Here is a 20,784-nt window from a genome sequence, read left to right as displayed (position 1 = left end):
GTTTACATGGAACTAAGACCTAAACCACCCGTTTAATAGGCCATTAATATTGAACAGTACTGAATATTTTCACTATTGGGAAAGTGCTCCAGTTGCTTCTAATCAAAATAACTCTGTATAAAACGAGATAATTAATGTGACTATTCTTCAACAGGTGAAAAACAAACTTCAGAAACAGCTCACAAAGTGGTGACAGTGCATCAGAATTGGCCTGAGGCAATAGCACAGCTCAGGTTGCTCCAGGCTTACAGGAGCCATCAGCTGTGGAATGAAGATCTCTACTCAGCCCTTACACACAGCACTCGGGGAGCTCTGCCTGCACTCAGGGGCTGGCGGCACCTCTGAGCCCTGGAGGCTCCAGAGACGTCAAACAGGCAGGATGCCAACATCCTCATGCAGATGCAGCTGTAACAACACAGAAGAGCTCAAGGATACCTGGGGAGAGGATTTACCCTAGACAACAAAAAGCCTGTTTCCATCAGCAGGTGCCCAAACTCGTGTTAGCAGAGCCACAGTAACAGAGGCTCAGCAGCGTGCACAAATTTGCATCTAAGAAGAAGTCAGGTATTTATTTAACATTTTTTTCTTGAGCCATTTTACTTCATTTATTCAAATTGTATTTAAGCAATTGATTTTCTAAATGAAATTGGAAGAAAGTAATAACATTTAAATCACGTAAATACATAGAAGTAAAAAGCAACCAAATGTTGGAGATTTAAATGAAGCGATAATTTAATGATGATTCACATGTGTAAAGGGAAGGAAGGAATCATCTTAATGAGGTAGCCTTCAATAATTTAGTCTGAATGGAAGGATGAATTTACATTTGAGGAAAAATAACAAAACCAAGAATATTCAACTTCAGTTACTTCCTTCATTAAAACATTCACGTGACCTCACTGAACTGGTCTTCGTGGAATTAAGTAAAAATACAAAAATGTCAGGATCATTCAAAAACATGTCATATAATACTGATCTGTGACTAGAGTAACATTATAATGAAATAATGGAAGAGAAAAAAGGGGGTTTTGAACCAATTGTTCAGACAAAAAGGTTTCCCAGCACTTTTTTGTCCCTCTGCTAAGAAATGGATTCATTTGGAGCTATCTACTTTAGCTTCCATATTCCGTTTTTATGAATTAATATATTCTGAAGCCCAAAAATAAGACTGCAGTTTTATCAAGTGAGTATCAGAAGTATTAAAATACACAAAAACTAGAATTTGGGGATCTTCCATTGCCTAGGAAAAGAAAATTGAAAATTCTAGTTCTGAAATACATAGTTTGCTCCATATTCTGGTACTTTAGACTTGCTGCAGAACTGCATTCTACCCAAACCACTGCACACCCCTTTCAACTTCAACAGGACTTTTTAGTGAGCTGTATGTCTGCAAATGTTCTTTTAAGTTTTGAACAACTACTATTTCCACAGGCCCTCTGCTCCTATATGACTGTTATAAAGCCAAGTATTTCTATAAAAAAGCAGCAAGCTAAATAATAACACACACACTGAGCCCCTTCTTGAAGCGTCTGTCTATTCTGGCCTCTTAATCTCAAACGCTACCAAAATGCTTCTGCTGCACTACACAAAAGAGATCATGTGAATCATTTCCAGGACTATTTAAAAAAATCCCCCCAAAACAGACCAAAACAAACCAACAAAAAGGTGGCAAACAATTTTGCTCTCTATGTTTCCAGGCTCTTTGTAAGTAAGCCCAATTCTGATCCAAACTAGCTCCTGCAGTTGTGTTAAAATTCTCCAAAATGGAAAAAGTATAATAAAAGAGAAAGTAGCTCATTAATCTGCTGCAAAACCAGCTCCATCCTTCAATGAGGCACTCAAAGAGCAACCACCTCTACGTCATCCAGCAACAATTAGTTACATTATTTTCTCTGAAAGATCTGTCAGGAATTACCAAGGAAAATTATCTCACATCCTTTGCCAAAACCAAACACAGTCAAGTAAACTCACAGACAGGTTCCCTACACTGACTGAAGTTACACTTTCCTCAGTGCTAAATACCAACTTGTTAGCACATACAAAACCCAAAGCAGTTGTCTCTGCAGGAAGACTCTCACTCCAGAGAATGTAATTCTGTTCCCACAATCCCAGTATTGAAACACTCTTGCAGGTTCTTAAATCATGTTAATTGCCAAGAATCTTCCAGATGAACACTTGAATCATTCAGCACAGTACAGAAACAGCTTTACTATCTCTGCTGAAAAATCTTGATTAACACTGGGTTTTGAGGGACCAATATTTAAAAAAGGAAAGCTACTTCTTACAGATTGACACTGATCAGCAGGAACTTCTGCTGATTCAGTTTTTCTTTTGCAGTGGTAAGTACTCCACTCTTTTGGACTGCTCCATGAAAAAATTATCACAGAGCAGAGACAGATTTCTAGAAGTTGTGCCATAAACAAATAGTTCTTACACAATTAATTTCCATGAATCTTCTTCTAATAGTAATTAGGGACACAGCAGCCTCCTCTCTTGCCTGTGACAAAACTTGGGAATAGCATCTATTGCCTTAATGAGACCTATGTCCATTCTGATCCAGTTTACTGAGATTTACATTCAAAATGCTTTTCCCCTCCATTCTTTCCATTCTAATAGGATTTACATTTCCAAATCAGAGTACCCAGTCACATCACAGATTTTAGTTTCTCTGCAGCAGGACCTAACCGCAGCATTTAAAAAACACTATATGAATAGGAATCAATCTGCCTTAACAACTGCATGTTTCTTAAGTTAACTCTTGTTTTTTATACAAAATGACTTGGCACTGATGTGTAAAAGGGGCCACATCATTCATCATTTTTAAATAAATTAATTTTTTACAGTAAGAGTCTGTCAGTCAGAAAGTCTCTCCATGGTTTCTGCAGGTTTCCCCTCCCTTGAAGAGAAGAACATACTGTACTTTAAGCCTTGGTTGAGTGAGTGATATGAGCAACTGATACTACAAAATGAAGGTTTTTAACTTTTAGGTACCTAAATGAAATTAGTGGGTGAAATGAAGTGGCTTTAGATAACATTCACACCAATCAAAAAAACAATCAACTCAAAATCAATATCCAAAGTCACTTGAAATTACTTTGGCAGCTACACTTGTCTTACATCATTCAGTACCTTGCAAAGATATGTACTTTGATGACTAATTAAAAAGAAGTGATTTATCCTCTTGACTTCTAAAATGCTGTGCAGTTGGTGGTCATCAATCTCCCCTCCCAAAACTAACTGCGCTTCTCCAGTTATATATAGTTTACACAGTATGTTAAAATGTACAGGATCATCAATTTTGGGAGGCTCTGACACTAAAAATGCGTACCATCATTTAGAAATACTCATTAGTTCTCATGCAGGTAGGAACTGTTTTACATGAGGGTGTACACACATCTCATAATAAAACACAGCAAAAAAATATATAGAAAAAACCTTGTTATGTTGTATTTCCAAGAGCTGTGACACAAAACTGGTTATCAGTCACCGGGAGGATTTGAGCAATTCTTTGTTTCATTGCCATCTGCTGGCACTCCAGCAAAGTACAGATTACAACCTGCTCTCCCATACCCAGGTCATTTATTACTCTGGATTTTGGTCTACTAACAGCAATTAAAAAAAAAAAATCCCTTATTAAACGCCAAGATGAGGAAGTATTGGATATTAAACATCTTATCAGACTGTAAATTATGTAGGAAAAGGGAAACATTAATTGTACTTAGAATTTCTAAGTCACCCAAGGAGCTGTAGTTTAAAAGATTGGCTCCCTGGAGAAACCTGAGAATCAGATCAAACACAATCCTGTCATTTCAAAGAAGAGTGGTTTTTTTGTTCGGGCTTTGTTTCTTTGAGTTCAGAAATAACAGAAAATGCTCCCAGCTCCTAAGTTTGGGCTGAAATCTTTGCCAGTGTCACAATACACTAATTTTGACACTGCAGTTTCTTGCAAATTATTCTGATGCATAGCTAAGATTTTTAAACATTCTCCAAATGCACTCTGGAAGAGTCTGGGATTCAATGCTGGATGTGTAGAGCACACAACAGCAATGAGAAAGCACAAGAGACTGATGCAGAATGGCCCTTCTTTGATCTCCCTTCAGAAACAGCAAAGAGTTTAAGGGCATAATCAATAAGAGCATACATATATCAACCCCTGTCAGGACTTGTAAAAGCACCTTTGCCCGGAGGAAGCAGCATATGGTGGGTTTTTACTTACCTAATGCTTAGACACTGTGACCAAGGTAATCTACTTACACACAGCCTTTTCTGCAACTCTATTAAATCGCTTTCTACTCTGGCTTAACCTCTTTACATGTACTGTCATTTACTGTACTTTCACTGTGCATATTCAATATTCATATTTCAGACCTTTTGAAGTATTTCAAAGATAAGTAAATAATTAAACTGCATCTCTATGTTATACATTAAACAACTAAAGTACACATTAAATGGCTTCTCCAAGTCTACTGTGCCAGGAATGGAACAAAAAGCACTATTTCTGAATGTCAGCCTCACACCTATTTGAAACAAAACAGAACTAACCCAAAAAAGCACATTTTTAAAGACCCAACAAATCCCAAGGCAAAACAGAAAATCCTACTGCAGTAATTTACCTGGATGCAAAAGAACCATCTTCCACTCAAATTTTACCTTTCTTTCAACCTTCACAGCTTCAGAATTTGTGTTTCAAGCATCTGAATAGTATTTTATTGGTTATCAACTTGTGATGTCCCCTTCTTTCTTAAATTCTTAACTCTTTCCCAGAAACAGAACACCCACTCATATATTTCTATAGGCTTCATTCTTGTCAAGAGCTGTCCAACACACTCAGCAGGATTTAATATTAGCTGTACAAAAGCACCCTTATCAAATACCCACAACTTTTCAGACTTTTTAGTAGCAATTAGGTCTCTGTGTCCCTAAAGAAACATGGATGTTGTTTCAGTCTCATCAACAGAACAGCATCTGTCAGTCCTCCAGTTGGTGTTAACACAGTTTAATACAGCCTTTTGATACTCTTGACAGCACTCTCAACTGCTTGTCTGCAGGACAGTGACATTCAGTAGGGAAAAAGATACAGGTTCCTGTCATTCCTCTATTTTCCAGGCTTGAATTGACATGAGATAATGACAGTAAAATTGTTTTCTTCACAAGGGGCACAGAAAGACAGACTGACAGCATATCCCAAACTTCATCTCCTTCCCTCTCATCATCTCTAACGAGAACGGTCCCAATTCCTTTACTGAGGGAAAATATTACACAGATTCCTCCAGCATGACTACTTGGATATTCTTCTCTAGAAGAGATGCTGGGGAAAGCAACTGTTCAGGCGGAGCTTTATTCCAGAGACAAAGTAAGAGTGACCCATGTTGCCATGAAACCAATCCAACTGCACAGAAATCCTCTGACAAAACAAGCAGAGAAAGCTGACAACAGCGATTATTGAACCCCTTCAACTCACTCTAAATTAATTTCTGCAGGTTTTCATCCAAGCAAGACACACACATACACTCAATTATTCAGGTACATACTCTTGCCATAGGAACAAATGAACACATTCCCCTCAAGTTATCTGTTACTGTGATATCTGAATATTAGAACTGAATTACAAGAATATGATCTACAATCATGAGTGGCTGAAAGTTCTAACAGCAATACAAAGCATTATACATCAATACTTTCTGGCTAAGAAAGGGGAAGAAAAGTTAGAAATAAGGAAGAAAATTAGTAAAAAATATATTTTTATTAGTACTCTCTCTAATAAATCATGAACAAACACAGCTGGTCCTTGGCTTCGGAAGCATAAAACCATCAAAGGCTGTTACACAAAACAGCAGCAATATTTTTACTTTGAGCTATCCAAAGCAAAATAAAGATGTGCAATAATGAAAAATGAAAAATCAGCTGGCTATTCCTACTGAGAACAAAGTTTAAAGGAATCCAAAAAGTAGGACCTTTCTAACTCTCAAATGCATGTATTCTTGTACCAAAGTAATAACTGTATTGATTAGAACTCACTGCTGACTGAATGAAGCTTGTACAATACCTACTGCTCATGCAATTCTTTTTTAAAAGATACTGGTCAGTTTTGCAGCTCATGCTGGAGATGCTGTTGAAACTCATGAAAGAGCAGAACAAAAAATTAGTAATGAAGCTATTTCAAGCCGAGTTAGTTAAAATGGACAAATAAAGACACCCACATTCTCAAAGCAAATGGCACTCACTTTGTTCTTGTCTTCTTGGTGGCATCATTATGCTCACTAATGTTTTAGTGATCCCTACCAAGTAGGCAATTATGGTGACACTAATTTACTCCTTGTTCCACCACACAACTTTTACATTGACATAACTGGTATAACCACAATTTACTGCTTCTGCTTTTAAGGGTCCTTCTGTGCACAGCCAAAAGTACAGCCAGAGCCTTAGTCTCCACACAGCTGTGCTGGGTCAATACATTACTGCCCCATCTTTTCTTGGCTTTCTTGCTCTTTGTTTTAAATCAGGACCATGATTCCTATGGCATTTGATATTTGTTTCCAACTAGTATTTTCTACACCTCAAAACAATTTTTATTACTTATTGATCCTTTTCCAGTTCAGATGAATTTACTAATGAGCATCCTTAGAAATGGTAAGCATTTCCAAATGAACAGGCAAAAGAACAATTTTCTACATTTTTCTGTATTAGAATAGTAGGTTTGTTGTTGCTTGTGGTTGGATTTTTTTTTATATACTTGTGTATTTTTCCTCTCCATGATTTTTGGTCCATGTTGACCCAAGAAATTGGAAAGACAAACTGAATTCTTGTGTATTCTCCAAAAACTGGCAGCTTGGAAAGGAGGTGAGACCATAACTACTGTCTCTACAAGAGTCAGATAGGCAGAATTCAACTGTTTCTCATCACATTCCTCCATCAATCCATCAGCCCACACATCCAGAGGTACCACATCAAGGCAGCCAACAGGGAACATCTCTGCACTGGAGAGTTCACTCTCTCTTTCTTCCAGGAGTGAATTGCTGCAATAGAGGACTCTCGGAGGTGAGAACATAGATGTAGACAGAAGAAGAAAAGCAGGCAAATCAGGAGGGAATTCAAGGGGTAAAGGACACAAATCCAAAAGAAATCAAGCTTTGCTTTCCACGGGATGCACTATTTAAGTGAGGACTGCGCTGTGTTTGCTAGTGCTGTTCATGGGATTGTGCTGTGGTTGGCAGCAAGGTGCCTCTGTTCAGGGAGGAAAAATGAATGTGACAAATGTACTTGACATTTAATGGGTCCCAGAGTGTGCCCATTCCTAGGGAGCAAAAAGCTGATGCAGCACATGCCCAAGGCATTATCTCTTGCAAAGTAAGAGCTCTAGTCTTTACTGAATAGTTTATGTAATATAAAACATGATTCGATGATTACAGTAGTCTTAACAGTAATCTTTAGTCCTGCAAAAATTTTGTGTCACATAACTTTTCCATTGACAAGTATTTATAGACAGAATTATCTTATGGACCATGATAAAATAGTAATGCTGGCAGCAAAAATTCTCAAAATACTTCATATTTTAAGCTGTAGTAAAATACAAGGATTTAATTAATAAACGTGGTTGCATGCCTGTTACACTGTCACATTTTAGTAACACAATTACCTGCAAAACCAAACTGAAGTTGATCAGAAAGCTGTACTAGAAGTTTCTAATTGATTTCCAATGTATTTCTATTTTGTGGATCAACTAGCTGCAGCATCCAAATTTTATATGACTTTACTTAAAGCCAGTCTTGGGTTTGGTTACTTACATAGACCAATCTACTAGAAAGTAGAAATCAACTCTCTGAATAAACACCGACTTTTCATGCTTTAGTTTGACATTAATAGGTAGTTTAAGAAAAATATCACTGTATGCCACACCAGTTCTGTGGAACAAAGGATGAATTAAAACACATTGCAATCTAATACACATGGCATTTATGTTTGGTTTTTCACAATTACTAACTTCTCTTTTTCTTCACTAAAATTGTATACCCTTCATCAGTTCTTTTATATTGGTGATATAGTCTACAAATAACTCAGAGGTATGAATTAAAACTGCCACTATGAAATTAACTTGATTTACACCAATTCCCTCTATTCTTTAAGATGAAAGGAAGTCAGAAACAAAGTCCCCACAGACTAAAACTGACATTCAGGAAAATGAATTATTAGCTATTCATTGCCACATGACATCATTACATGGAATGTTAAGATTTATCTGCACATTGAAATAAATCCCTACTGTGTGATCAATTTAACTTTAATTCAGAGACATACAGCTGAATATACAGGGATTATTTATAAAAATCATCTATTAGTATTATTAGTAGCCAATATATTTGAAGACAGACATGGATATTTTTATCTTTTCCATTTAAGGAAAAAACATGGTGCAGGTAAAATTAGAAGATCAGAAATTTAGAAAGATGATATTACAGTTACTTTAAGACGATTGTGTTCAAGGCAGTTCTCAAACAACTGGCATGGCAAGGTGCACCAAGTCCTACTCTAACAATTCAAGTGCAGTAAGATGAACTTTTATACAGAACTGCTTTAACTGGATTCTTTAGGCAGAAAATTTGTGACTGAATAAAATATAAAACCTATGCCACAGGAAATGCTACAAATGTTTCTTTCCTTTCTCACATTTATATAATATTAGAAGTGGATCCAAAGACATAAACCTTAATATCATAAATTGTTGAGCATATGTAAATCTGACTGCATGATCCTGCATGGTCGTCTGTGCTTCCAAGACCTCTGCAACAACACAACCTACCCTAGGTAAGAATCCACAAGACTGGGTTTTAAGAGATGTACTAAAATCTTTCATTTAATCTGTCTTCACTTTAAATGGCAGTACAGCTGTTATGATTTTAAATATTACCAAGTAATAAAGATACATGAAAATATCTATCTACTGAACAAGGTCCTAACTCTTGGAATTAAATGCCTGTAGGGAATTGCTCGTGCATAATGATTCTATTTCAGCCATCTTACCTCCAGATCTAAGTGGTTCCTGTAAAGCAAACTGCAGTTTACAGAATCCTAGAAATGCATTCTGTAACATGTTATATGCATGTGATACCTCAATTCCTCAATTACATTTTCTTCTAGAATCCAGGACTAAGAGTCAAACAAAGATTTTCCCTTTGTGCAACCTACTACCTGCCAAACACTGCAAATCTCCAAAGGAAGTAGAGAGGAAGAAGAAAATAAAAAATAAAACCAAAAAAGGGCACTAAATGAAACACTGGGCAAAGGCAAAAAAACACTGAGAATAAAATGCTGCACAAGACAGAAAATTAAAGTAAGTTACAGCAGTATGAGATAGAATTACAGTACAAAAAGATACAGCAAAGAGAGATGAAAAATGCCTGAGGAAAGACATATGCAAAATACTAAGCACAGCATATAAAATTCAGCAGTGTAGAAAGTTTTAAATCAGGATGTTCAGTCTTGGTGAAAGTATCTCAAGAGAAAATGCAAATGTTTCTGAGCTAGAACACAGAAAAATTCTCAAATATGCACCAAACCATACTATTCCAGGAGCAATTACAATACACAAAAATTCCAATTATGTGTGTAGCAACAGAAAACATTAACACTTTACAACTATACAACCCCCAGATCAGCCTGTTATCTACAAAAATGTCTATGTTGTGATAAAATTTATACTTAGAGAACTCATCTCTGTCTTTGTAGGACAGATCTATTTTAATAAAGAAGTTGTGGGAACATCCATCATTTCAGCCTTCTCTCTGAATAATAATATTCCATAACCTGTGATGGCTATTTTTCCTATTATATCATCCAGTTTTCCCAGAAATATTAATATATGAATGTTGTTTAAACATGTCAAGATTAAAGAGACAACAAAATTCATACAGAAATATGAAAATATACATTTAGGTTTCTTTCTTATAGCAAGTCTTATCAACAGCTCTTAAAGGTTTTGGTATATTCATATTTTATCAATGTCACAACAATTTCTTGAAGAGTGAAAATCAACTGTATGAATGTGTATGTCATCAAGCTATGTAATGTAACCAGAAATAATAGAAGTTTACAGCCATATAAAATTGCTTCTATGACACAGAGGAATGTATTTTTTTTCTGCCATGGAACATCCAAAGAATTATACTAAGGACTTCTTGGAGAAATCTGCCTCCTCAACCTAGCCAAGATGCTAATGTCTCTCTGAACTGGCTTTTAAAAGAGAACAGAAACATGAACTAGAGGAAAAAATCACCCATAATAATCCCAAACTGAAGGAGAGAAAAACAAAACTGTACCATTTGAAGATCTGATATGCAGAACACCAGAACATTTGGCTTAGGCAGAACTACCACAAAGAAAGTGAATACCCTCTACCTCCAGCTAAACCTACCTTAATAGCATGGGAACCCTGGAATTCTTTGCATCTGACCTATCAGCGAATACACTTCTGCTAAAACTGGCTGTTTTATTTTTTTTTAGTTCAACATTTTAGAAAATAAGTACCAAATGAGATTAAACAAGGGTATAATTAAGACACTATTCAAAAACTGTAACACATGAATTAAGAGTATCCTCTAATGAACTTTGCTATTTTTAAAACTGGGTAGAGGATATAGTGCACTGCACTTGATTTATTCTTGAACGATGAAATTCTGCATAAATGATGACTGCACTCATATGTCAAAACATTGACTTAAGTTCTTTAGAAGGATCCTATTACCATGCAGAACCATCAGAATACCACACTTACTTTATTACAAATGTAAACAACAAAAAAGGATGGCCCGTAATTTTCCAGCTCTATCAAAATTTTTTTAAATGAAGAAAAGATATGGGTAACACTCCCTCCCTCCAGTAGCATGCTTCCCTTTGGGAAAGTAGAAATATAAGACAGGATAAAACCAATAACCATTTCTTTTGGAATTCTGCATTCAGGCAACAAGCTGGTAGCAAGCTACCAAGTCTTACTTGCAATTTCAAAAGCTCCCCAACAAGTTCTCACAAACAGGCTGCCAACCTGAACAACAACTACCCATTTCTTCAGAACTGTGTATGTTCAAAAGCTAACACTAGGGCACACACCTGAAATTTTCAAGGACAATTTAGATCTGTGTTTAAGAATAGAAAAAAACTACTGTTATTTTTACAGTATTTTTCCTAAAAAATACAACCCCCATATCATATTACTAATGCATCTGTGTACTAGTATCAGATGAAGTCTGATATTACATACAGATTACATACAGATCCAAAATCATCCTAAGGAGTCAAAAGACAACAGTCCATTCTTCCCATTTATAATTTAAGGAAAAGCAATTTTCTTTCTATCTACTGGGAAAAGTGTCCACTTTGGACTGATGGCTGAAGCTGCAAATACTTGATCATTACTTTGAAATCACAGTTTGTCCAACCAATGCTCAAATTCAGAATTTTCTGATTAAAATTATTTATTCATATCTAATACTGAACAAAACTTCACTATATAAATAATGCAACTGTAATATAAAAAAATCCAGTCATACTGGATTAAACAACCATCTGTGCCCTGTGCCCATATTCACAGTAACTGTGCCGTGAACATTCACTACATTTACACTGAACTACTACCAGTGCTTCAGCCCTTCATATGAAGCAAATTGAAGATCATTTGCACTTGGCCTTTCAGAACTCACAACAACATAGAGAACACCTACTAAACAGCAAAACAGAGGAGTCAAAACAGCATTACAAAGACTATGAAAAAAACCCCTGTGTCCTGATCTACTGCTTGAAGACAAATTTTCTCCATGTAAACTTTCTTCAGTGAATGGCCCTTTTGTTTCAAAAATCTCTTGCACAAGGTATAATTACCATAGTTCTACTTACAGACATTCAGATGATAAACATAAAAACAAGTTAAAGCTCTTTTATAATAGTAATAATAATCATCATTTGTACATGTCTATATTTACATATAAAGAACAAAAAGCAATGTAGACATAATTTACTTTGGAGAAAGTTGCTGCATTTGATCAATTCATCTTCCTGAACACAATAATGCTGAGTTCTTTCCCATGACACTCTGAAAAAAGTATCTAACTTCAACTTCTATGTACAGCAGAATGATAATTGTATAAGCTGTATCTGCAGTGTCTACTGGATATACTGACAAATGACTGAAATCTAATTTAAAGTTTGGTTTCCTTTGGTTTTCCTTCCAGCTAGTTTTTAAGAGAAAATAAATAACAGATGCACTTTTAAACAAACAAAAAACCCGAAAAAACTCAAAAAACTCAAGTTCTGGCTCAAGAATTCCAATTGCTAGAAATGTATAAACCACATTGCTGTACCATACTGCATATTAAATAGTTTAATTTTGTCTGAGGTAGAAACAAGAAAAATGAAGACTGAAGAGTATGAAAATTATAAAGCACTTAAATTTTTGTGGAAGTATGTTAAATACTTTATGATTTTAGTAATAATAATATATTTTTGGTAAGAAACAAAAGCAGAATTCATGGTTACCATAGTTACACATACTCTTTGTTGTGTTTCAATGCCACATGATCTGATTCAAAGTAATACACATCAGGCTCTTCCTCATCCTCCTCTGCAGTGTGGATGTTGGCACTCTCTTTGGCAGATGGCACATATCCAGCAGCAAGCCTAGACTCAGACAGTGGCTTTCTTAGTCCATCACTCCCATGATCCCCTGTATTACTATTTCTCTCTTTTTCATTCTGTTTGATTTCTTCAGACTTTTTGGGAGATCCATTGATATTATTAATACCTACAGGTACATTCTTTTCAGTAGGACTAAGATTATTTTCCTCAACCTGTCCGTTTTCTCTACAAGGAGAGTTATTTTTAGTAGGGCTGCTTCTGGCAGGGGCAGCCCTTCGTGGTGAAGTTCTCAACGTGTATCTGTGTTCTTGAAGTTCCAACATATTTGTCATCTGAGCTGAAACACAGTTCAGCACTGAAGAATGTGGTTCAGGTTCACCTGAGATTGATGCACTGTCCTGGTGAGTATTCAGGTTGCTATTGGTGTTTTCAGCACACTGTTCCTTAGAGGCACTGCTATCTCCCACAACATCCACCTCCTCCTCCGAATCCCTTAACAAAGATGACTGGATTTCAGAAAAGGACCCTGTGGCTGGCTCATATGCCTGATTAGCATGCTCCTCAGGCAAGCAGTCATTTATTGTTTTGTGGTCCTCTAACTTTACCTGTTCTTGAGAGTTTGTGCAAGGCACATAATGGTCTACAACACTGTCCTCTTTGCTGCTATTAAGCAACAACGAAGAATGGGCAAATGAGTTTCCATTTTCTGCTACTGTTTTGTCCTTGGGTGTACGGGAACCAGCACTGTTTGGCTTAGCATTCCCATCAAGCTGACAGTCATCACAGTTAAGAGAATTTGAGTCTCTCTCACCAACTCCATTGACAGTCTGATAACCTGCAACCTCTTCAACTACTGCAGAATTATTAAACCCTTCTGTACAGACATTCACCTTTTTAACTTCCCTTTTCTCACAATCATCCAATATAAGACATCGACAAGCTCGCTTAGTCCCTGTGGAGGCTGCATCACTGTCTGACACTAAGCTTTTATGCTCCAATGACTCCTTCTCTGCTTTAGCAGGCAAGTCTTCTTCAGAACTGTTGGGTGCCTCTGAACGTAGACAGCGCTTAATTCTTTTCAAAACTGGTGAAACAGGTTCTGCTTGTTTTTTTTCACTATTTTCCACAGTCTGCTTATCACCATTATCTTTTTCTGAAGTAGACAGCCCTCTCTTTCTAGGGCTCACCCATGACTCCCGAGCACTCTGTTGTTTCAGATCAGTAGTTCTGCCACCGTTGCTGCCCTTCTGAGTTTGCAAAGACTCTGGCCTCTTCTTTGGTGACCTGGATCGGATTTGAGGATGGGGTGAGACTTCCTCCGGATGAGCAATACTACGGTTCCTTAATGTTCTACCACAAAAATTTTCATCCAAACCATTTAAACCCACTGTAGATCTTGTAACACGAGTAGATCGAGAAGCAGCCATACTATGGCGAGTCCCTAAAGTATGTTCATTGTGATCCACTCACTGGGAAACCTTCAAAAAAAATGTAAACAAAACAGTCAGAAAAAATACTTAAAAAACACCTAGACACACAGCAAATCTGAAGAATGTATTGTCTCAAATACACCAATGCAAAACTGAATAAGCCCATTCAATGTATTCACACTGCTTCTTTCTGTGGTATTTCTTTAGTGCATTAAATTTTTCCATCTCAGCTACAAAGCAGCTGACTTGGTATTTGTGGTTATTCTGGCTTTAGTACTTGTGTGAGTGTTGCTCATATTTTTGCCTTATGTAAGGCTGGAATGTCCCAGTTAGTCTCTAGTTAGCAAAATACACTGTTTTTATGTATTGTACATATGTTACAATGTATTGGTATTATTATTTAAATTTGTCTGTTCTAGTAAAAGGTATGAGATTGTCTTCTCAATATCCCACAGTTTCCAGTTACATGGTTTCACAGACTAAGAAGTAAACCATTAAAATTGCATTTGCTTACTCAGTTGTTGCTTAAAGCAAAAACAAATCTCTCATAAATAACAAAACAGAACTGCAATTCTAATTTATCAGGGAATTGAAAAAAAATAAAGCACACCATTAAAAAATACTTACAGTTATTATTAGTAAAAATGAAATAAAACAAAATTTCTGTATCAGAATCATGAAATCATTCCAGCTGGAAAGGGCTTTGGAAGGCAATCCTATCCAACCTCCCATTCAAATGAACACGAGGCCTAAATTCAGATTTAGTTACATGGGACATTATCCAGCTGGGTATTGAAAAACACTGAGTACAGATATTCCACAACTTCTCTGGGCAACCTGTTCCAGTATTTAACTGTCCTTAAATCAAAAATATTTTTTCTTATACCCAGGTGGGGCCTCTCCTACTTCTGTATCACTTATGACAACAAGAAGCCTGGTTCTATCAGTCATCTCCTCTGAGGTACTGGAAGGCTGTTTCCCAAGTCTCTTAGTTGGTGAGACGAATCATCACTCACATCAGATTTAAGTAAATTCAGGTTCAAAGGTAACTATGAAACGTCCCATTTCAGAGTGTCTGTATTTCACATTTCAGAGTGAAATGCAGGAGTACTTGACCTGCCCAGTATCTCAAAATAATTTTTAAGAGAAATCATTTCAGTCTTACCCTTCTATTCATTTAATCTTTAGAAGTTTAATGTGTCAAACTGCTTATCACCACAGATCTGTCATAATAGCCATGTTAATTGAATAGATTCACATTTGTGCATAATGGCATACCTTCCCTTTTTCATCTACCCTAATTCCAGATTACACATACCCGTACAACTGTGATATGATGTGAAGACTACAAATTTAAAATATGGAATCAAACCTTTCACACATTACTAAGAAATGCTGAAAATAACAAATGTAGAAAACTGTTTCAAGAAGTGTTTTTTATTTTCAGCAAAGAAGGAAAAAAAAAAAAGAACATAAATTCTCCTATATCTACTATGTTAAGTGTCGGATAGTCCTAGAAAAGAAAAGAGAATTGGACAAGACCAGTACACTCTCAACCAATACAATTCTGTTTAACAATTAGCAATATTTACTATATTGTATGTTTAGGAATTCATAATGCAAGCAGTATTTCTTAAGGAAAGCAATGTATCTTAAAAGTATTGCTTGGTGTAGTTCTGGACAGAACCGTAGAAGAAAGCACGTAATTTTGTGTACATGTGGTATAGCTCTATACACAACTGTGTACAACAGCACATCATTTTGTGCAACAAAGAAAAAAACAATTATAAAGTGAAAATTTCAAAACTGCTATTTATTTGTGCTGCTACAACCCTCCTACTTGTTAGCTATTCCTGCTGCCTTACATGAATGCAGTTTGTATTCCTGAAAATACATCTAAAGAGATGCTGCAGGACTTTCATTCTGTCCACTTAAAATTAAATAAGTGAGAGCTCTCCAACACACTCTGCCTTAAGAGAAAATATAAATAATACACCAAGCAGAAAATGGTCAAACATCAGCAGCTGATTGAAGACAGCAAAACACTATGTGTTTTCTATAATGGTTTTCATACCTATTTTCCACATGGATAAACTCGCCTGCATATTCTCCCTCTTTGCACACAAGCTCAATACCATCTGGAGAGTGATCTCATTTGGGGTTGAACCCAAACATGAAAAACAGTGTTTATTTACATATTCCATTTCCCCTAGGTTGTTCTAATTAAAGCTAGCACACATTAGGGGTGAGTAACTGACATTTCAAATCAATACCAACAAAATAACCTAAACCAAATAGAAATGTATACTTTGGTTAGTAATTACTGCTGAACTCAGCAGACTTTAGAAATCTTATGCAAGAGAGAAATCTTTACTGATATGATACTTTCTAAAGAAATATACCTTACATGACAAGATAAAAAGTTATTATTTCCTTAGTACAAATGTAAAAAAACTTACCATTTCAAAACTAGAAGAAATATAAACTTCTGGCATTTCATGCAGCAGACTCTTACTGTACCACTCAAATAATATCAGTCAACATTTCTGATATCCATCATGTAATCCAAATGCTTTACTAGTTTATGCCATCACATTAACAAGATTTTGAAAACTGTTGAGAAAAAGACAAAGATATCAATAAAACATTTAAATTACTACACTGAAAACGAAGAAGAATGCAACAGGACATACAAAGAATAACAGCTTTTTAAAGAAGAAATTATCAATTTTAAAAGTGTCCTACATAAGGAAAGAACAATATGCTATAAAGTAATTAAGTATGTGAAATGCTAATTTAGGTTTCAAATGTAAAATACCTTTTGTGGTAGCTTCTAAGTGATTCACTGTATCATACACTAAACGTGCAAGCAAATGAATTCACCAGAGTCGTGTTAGAGTGTTCAAATTTCAGACGGTATTTGAAGAGACACAAGAAAACAAATAGTGAAAGGTATTACTACAACTAATGAATTATGAAATGCATTGTCCAATGTATTTTATTAGATACACAGTTAATTTTAATTAACTGAGCAGAACTCTAAACTTATATTGGCTCCAAATCCTTGAATAACCTCCATCTATACAACAGGACTAAAACATTTTCTAGAGTTCACATTAAACCTATCCTTCATCCAAGGAAAACAATGTATAGCACCTCCTTTGTAGTGGAAGTGAAGTATTTTGGATACTGAAAGACAGAAATACATCTATAGACCCAAAAGTCACACAATGCTTTCAGTCATCTCCACGTTAGGCATTTGTGCCAATGACCAAGTTACTACTTGAAAAAACATACCAGCAATCACCTTTAATTTAAGAACATCTAGTACTATGAAGGCACCATAATTCACTAAAGAATAGTGGTTATTGAAGCTTTCTTCATATTCTATTGACATAATAAAAGTGAGCTTATTTTCATCTTGACAGTTCAAAACTTCATGATGCAAAACACAAGCTGACAGGTTCCTCAGTATTCTTCATTCTACACAGTTTTTATATCTAGATTACTGGAAATTGTCTTTACTTTCAACCTAGTTAGGATTTCATACTGCTAAGAACAGCAAATTAATTCACCATTAAGTGGCCAATTCAAAATACAAACTGAGCTATGTAAGAGGAGAAGAGATTAATTACGTCTAATTGCGGTGAAATTCAGTAACAGAAGATGTTTCTACGGTGATGCCACATGAAGTACCATAAATTCTATTATGCAGATAACTAAATCAAATCAGGTTTCATTTATGCTGTGGGATTTCTCAATTTAACAAACAGAGAACTAACATCATAGTAACACAAATAAAGAATGGAAGAACAAGAAGGCAAAGACAACCACTTGAAAAAGCATGTTACTCTAAATCCATATTATCTAGAGACACCAAAACTATGACAGATTTTGACCAATTTTTGCAAAAGAACAACATACCTCAAAAAATACTAAAGCTCTGTAACTTTGGTAAAAATACAAAATGCATTTAAACAAAAAATCATTCAAACTAAACACTTAAAATATAAGTGAGTCAATCAGAAGGTAGCCCAATCTCAACATTTTTAATTACTTTTACCAGTCCTAAGTAAAGAACATATGAATAAGTTGTTTCAGGAATGGCTGGAATTGTGATGTCAGTATTTTGTCAGATTTGTACACCTCATCTCTCCTGATTTTCTTTTGCCCAAAACAACCCTTTTTTACTCACAGTAGGAAAGACACAATCCCTGCTGTGTCTATGTGCCTTTGGGGACAGCTAAAGCATTTTAGACACAGCAAGAACATTGTGTAAATATCAAAGAGGAGAAACCAAAGTGGGTAAGAAAAGTTTTACCTAGTCAGGATTTTTTGTTTGGTAACAGTTGGCAGGGATGGAGGAGGGAATAATAATTTAAAAAAAACCAGGAAACTTTAATCAGGATACAGTGAAATGACTGCACCTCAATTATGCTTAAAACCTAGAAAACAACATTCACAGGGGCTTAACAAGTGAACAATTATATAATTTTTCCCAGAAGTTTCCATGGAAAAACTGTCTTGAAAATTAACTATTATTCCTTTACATTGCATATCCAATTACAATGACATTTTTCACTTAGAACAACCACATCTTCTGTGGCAGAGAAATTCAATGGAAGAGTAATTTAATGTTTCGGACATCACTCATTTTAGAAGCTATTTATGAGCTGGAATTAGGAGTGCAAGGGAAACTAAATAAGCTTTTAGCTCTAAAAGCCTTTCTTCAGGGAACCATATCAACATTTAAGAAAGCATACTGGAATACTGCAATAAAGACTGCAAGTTTGACGAGTGATAATCAGCCAAGAAACAACACACTATGGTTTGCAGAGCCCACTAAAAATTAAGAAGTTACAGGTTAAACAGAGTGTAATGCAGACAGAGCTGTGAAATAAGTAAGGGACTCTGAATTTGTCTCTTGTGGGAAAGGACCTCTGTAAGAAGGCAGTGAGCAAATGTTGCTGCTGAAACCATACCAGAAATGGTCACACACTAATCAGTAGGGACAATCTTCAGAGTGAGACTGAAGCTTGCAGAAATTGTCTGTACATCTTACATGCAATCAAGAATTTCATGACAACATAGGATGTATTTCAGGGTATGCATTTTTGCATTAAGAACCCTTAAACTTACCCAGCTTTAGGCAAACTCTACCAAAACACACCATATTCACATTATCCTAGAATTTTTATTTAACTTAACCACAAGCCTATTTAGTAAAGTTACTGAATGCTGAACTGTGTGCATGAAACTTCTAGCAACAAACATTTACACAGAGATGAAACCCCAGTTAAAGACAGCAGAATGAGGAAAACCCTTCCTAAATATGCAGAATAACTGATTTTTTTACTGCATTACACTGGTACTATCTGAGAGTCAAGTATGAGCCCAATTGTTTAAGGAATCCAGAAACATGGATACAGTTAAAAGTACGTTCCATGTGACCCTAAGCTAGAAAAGAGACAGTGAAAAGACTCAGGCAATACCTGAACGTACTGGGTGTATACAAGACCTGAAAGCAGCAAAGCAACCAAAGCCTCTACTGTACCTGTGGTGGAATTAAGTATTTGGAACTTAAGATGGATAAAATAACATTACACACAACATTAAACAAATAAAAAAATAACCGTGTACTGGGGGTGGGGGAGAACAGACTCTTGCAACAGAGTAAGTCTCCAATGGTTATTTGATGTCACTATTTCATGATAATGGGCAGTATTCTAAAGTCTTCCACAACAATTCAACCCTAGAAAACAGAACGGTGTGTTCATCTGATCTAGAGTATAACAAACCATCTTCATATTGAAGAAAAATAATCTATTCTCTTCTTGTTCTTCTGAGTCTCATCCATCAATCAGCATGCCCAGTGATAATACTGCAATGATAAAGATTCCAGCTCTTCCCAGTGTTCAGATATTGCATCTGTGGATATCTGATAGCAGGAGCACTCTCTAGTACCATACTTCAGTAAATCCCCAAATTACTTCAGAGACAACATCTGCTATTGGCAAAGTTACCATTTACAAGAGCAAATGTGACACACATATAGAATTGCTCAAAGTAATAAATAAAACTGATGGATCTCTGTGGTATAAAATAGCAGTTCTTCAGTTCTCTGCAGAGCAATGGAATGTTACTCAAAACAGTACATTTTTAAAAATTGAAAGCAGCAGATATTTATGCAAACAGAATCTAATCCCTTATTTGCCCAAGACAAAAAAAATTAGCACCTCTGAAAAGATGAGAATCTACACAGACACAAGATTATCAAGATTTTGGATTATCTCCACATAGAAAATACATCACTTCCTAACATAGTATTACTAAATTAGGGACGAATTTCATTTAACAAATTATATTCAGCAGTCTATCACATCTAGAGTATGCCAGCATCTCTTCCCACACATACTGAGCTTCACATAACTACATTAGCAAGAAATCAGTTTTCTGGAAACAGCATTTTATCTTTCTGATTCTACATTACATCAAAACAAGCAGTACTTTCAAATGATAGAAATAACCTCCACCAAAAGACATTATGAAGATGTTACCCAAAATAATATATAACAATAAGCAGCCTAAAGCTATAACGAAAGCTTAAATGCAATAAAAATAAATAAACATTAACGGAACTATTCTGAGATTTCAGCTGTCTCTGACACAGTAAGATTATATTACATATGGTCAAAATATAGTCTGTCAGAATGGGACTACTTATATTAATCTT

The 20,784-nt window shown here is 35.7% G+C and overlaps 1 protein-coding gene across 2 annotated transcripts in view; it reads right to left on the bottom strand.

Annotated features, from left to right (window-relative positions):
- The window catches only part of ZZZ3 (zinc finger ZZ-type containing 3), a 57,725-nt gene that overhangs the window by 17,008 nt on the left and 19,933 nt on the right, over positions 1 to 20,784 (bottom strand). The window contains exons 2-3 of one of the 2 annotated variants that reach the window (XM_082287509.1): positions 16,511 to 16,664; positions 12,538 to 14,099 (exon numbers count right to left, since the gene is read on the bottom strand). In XM_082287509.1, coding sequence (XP_082143635.1) covers positions 12,538 to 14,048 — 1,511 coding nt within the window. In that variant the 5' untranslated portion in view covers positions 14,049 to 14,099; positions 16,511 to 16,664. Of the gene's footprint in view, positions 1 to 12,537; positions 14,100 to 16,510; positions 16,665 to 20,784 lie in introns of those variants that run through there. The other variant, XM_082287510.1, reaches the window with a different exon arrangement.

The sequence above is a fragment of the Coloeus monedula genome (assembly GCF_965178545.1).
Source record: "Coloeus monedula genome assembly, chromosome: 9".
Classification (NCBI taxonomy): Eukaryota; Metazoa; Chordata; class Aves; order Passeriformes; family Corvidae; genus Coloeus; species Coloeus monedula.
This window is presented reverse-complemented; position numbering and strand designations above follow the sequence as displayed.